Source organism: Alligator mississippiensis, chromosome 2 (assembly GCF_030867095.1).
Source record: "Alligator mississippiensis isolate rAllMis1 chromosome 2, rAllMis1, whole genome shotgun sequence".
Taxonomy (NCBI): Eukaryota; Metazoa; Chordata; order Crocodylia; family Alligatoridae; genus Alligator; species Alligator mississippiensis.
This window is the reverse complement of record NC_081825.1, coordinates 174,247,002-174,248,748: the sequence shown is the minus strand read 5'-3', so window position 1 is coordinate 174,248,748 and position 1,747 is coordinate 174,247,002. Positions and strand designations below refer to the sequence as shown.

Here is a 1,747-nt window from a genome sequence, read left to right as displayed (position 1 = left end):
GCTTCTTTTTTCAAACTAAGCGTTCATTGTCCTTGATATCTCTATTTCAGGAGAAAAAAATATTAACTAAAAGAATGAATGACCATAAACACACAGTATGCTATATATACAAAGGTGCAAAAACACTATTTGCAGTAAGTATATAGTACAAATAGGTGCTTTAAGACTCTACCTTGATTCATTCTCACTGTCTCAAGTGTCTTCAATATTTCACAGGAGCAGTCAGGGTTACTGCAAGGGATCCCATCCTGGTATATCCTTATTTCCTCTCTATTCGTATATCTTTTTCATGGAAGAGGAAAGCCACATCTTGAATAAATGGTGGAAGGAAACTATAGCATGGCTACAGACTTTATTTTCCTGGGATTCATGGACCATCCAGAACTTTGGGTCCACCTTTTCATGCTGTTTCTAGGGATCTATGTTGTTACATTGGTGGGAAATCTTGGGATAATCCTCCTTATTAGAAGTGACTATCGACTGCATACACCTATGTACTTTTTCCTCAGTAATTTGTCTCTTGTAGATGCCGGTAATTCCTCTGTTGTTGCTCCTAGGTTGCTGATGACATTTATAATGGAAACCACACACATTTCCCTCACTGAGTGTGCAACACAGTTTTTCTTTGTCTGCACCTTTCTAACCAATGAATGTTGCCTCTTAGCTGCAATGGCCTATGATCGCTTCATAGCCATCTGCAACCCACTGCTTTATAATGTCATCATGACCAAGAGACTCTGTGTATTACTAGTAGTTAGCACATACATGTGTAGCTTTCTGAAAGCAATGTTCCAGACTCCATATATATTTAGTCTGTCTTTCTGCAGCTCCAATATCATCAATCATTTCTTTTGTGACATACCACCCATCCTCAAGCTCTCTTGCTCTGATACTCACATGGCCAACCTTGTACATTTCATCTTCTCTACTATGGTGGTTATGATTTCTATCCTCATCATCCTATTGTCTTATATGTACATCTTCATTACCATCCTGAGAATTCGCTCTGCCAAAGGCAGGAGTAAAGCCTTCTCCACCTGTGCCTCCCACCTGATGGCTGTTTCAATATTCTATGGAACTGTGATCTTCATATATTTGAGACCTAATTATGGCTACCCAATGGATCAAGACAAGATTGTTTCTGTGTTTTATATCCTTGTGATTCCCCTTCTTAACCCCTTGATATACAGCCTGAGGAACAAAGAAGTAAAAGAGGCCTTTAGAAGGATGGTGAACAGGAAGTTGTTCCCTTAATAAATGCAACTGTTTAGATTATTATTGTTAAATAAACAAGTGGTTATAATAAAATAATTCATCCATGTAATTGCTGTGCTCTACTTGATTTAACAGTTTCCTGTGACCTGCTAAATCCATCAAAGCCAAGGCCATTAACATTGGAAATTTAATTTCCAGGATTAAGAATCAGTTGGCAAAGCTATAATCACTGCATTGTGATAAGAGAATATGATCCCTTTCAGATCCACAAATCTAAACCTCTGACACAGATATACTATAACATAGAAATTGCATACTTGGGGATACCAATGCCCCATCAATTGCAGAGTCATGGTTCCAGTACTGATCAGCACCACCTGTTTCGGAGAGAGGCATACAAAAACCTAGAGTGGGAATTTATGAGATTACCATAAATTCCTTGGGGGAAAAATCCTCTTACCTGTTAATACTCAGAAGTTCATGTAAAGTTGGAAGGACTAAGGTCTTCCAAAATCAACATTTACTGGCTATT

At 38.2% G+C, this 1,747-nt stretch overlaps 1 protein-coding gene across 1 annotated transcript; it reads left to right on the top strand.

Annotated features, from left to right (window-relative positions):
* Positions 1–318: 318 nt before the first annotated feature.
* Positions 319–1,254, top strand: LOC102572695 (olfactory receptor 5AR1-like). Its single transcript, XM_006260763.1, has one exon. It carries the CDS (start codon positions 319–321, stop codon positions 1,252–1,254), a length of 936 nt encoding a protein of 311 aa, XP_006260825.1.
* Positions 1,255–1,747: the final 493 nt, after the last annotated feature.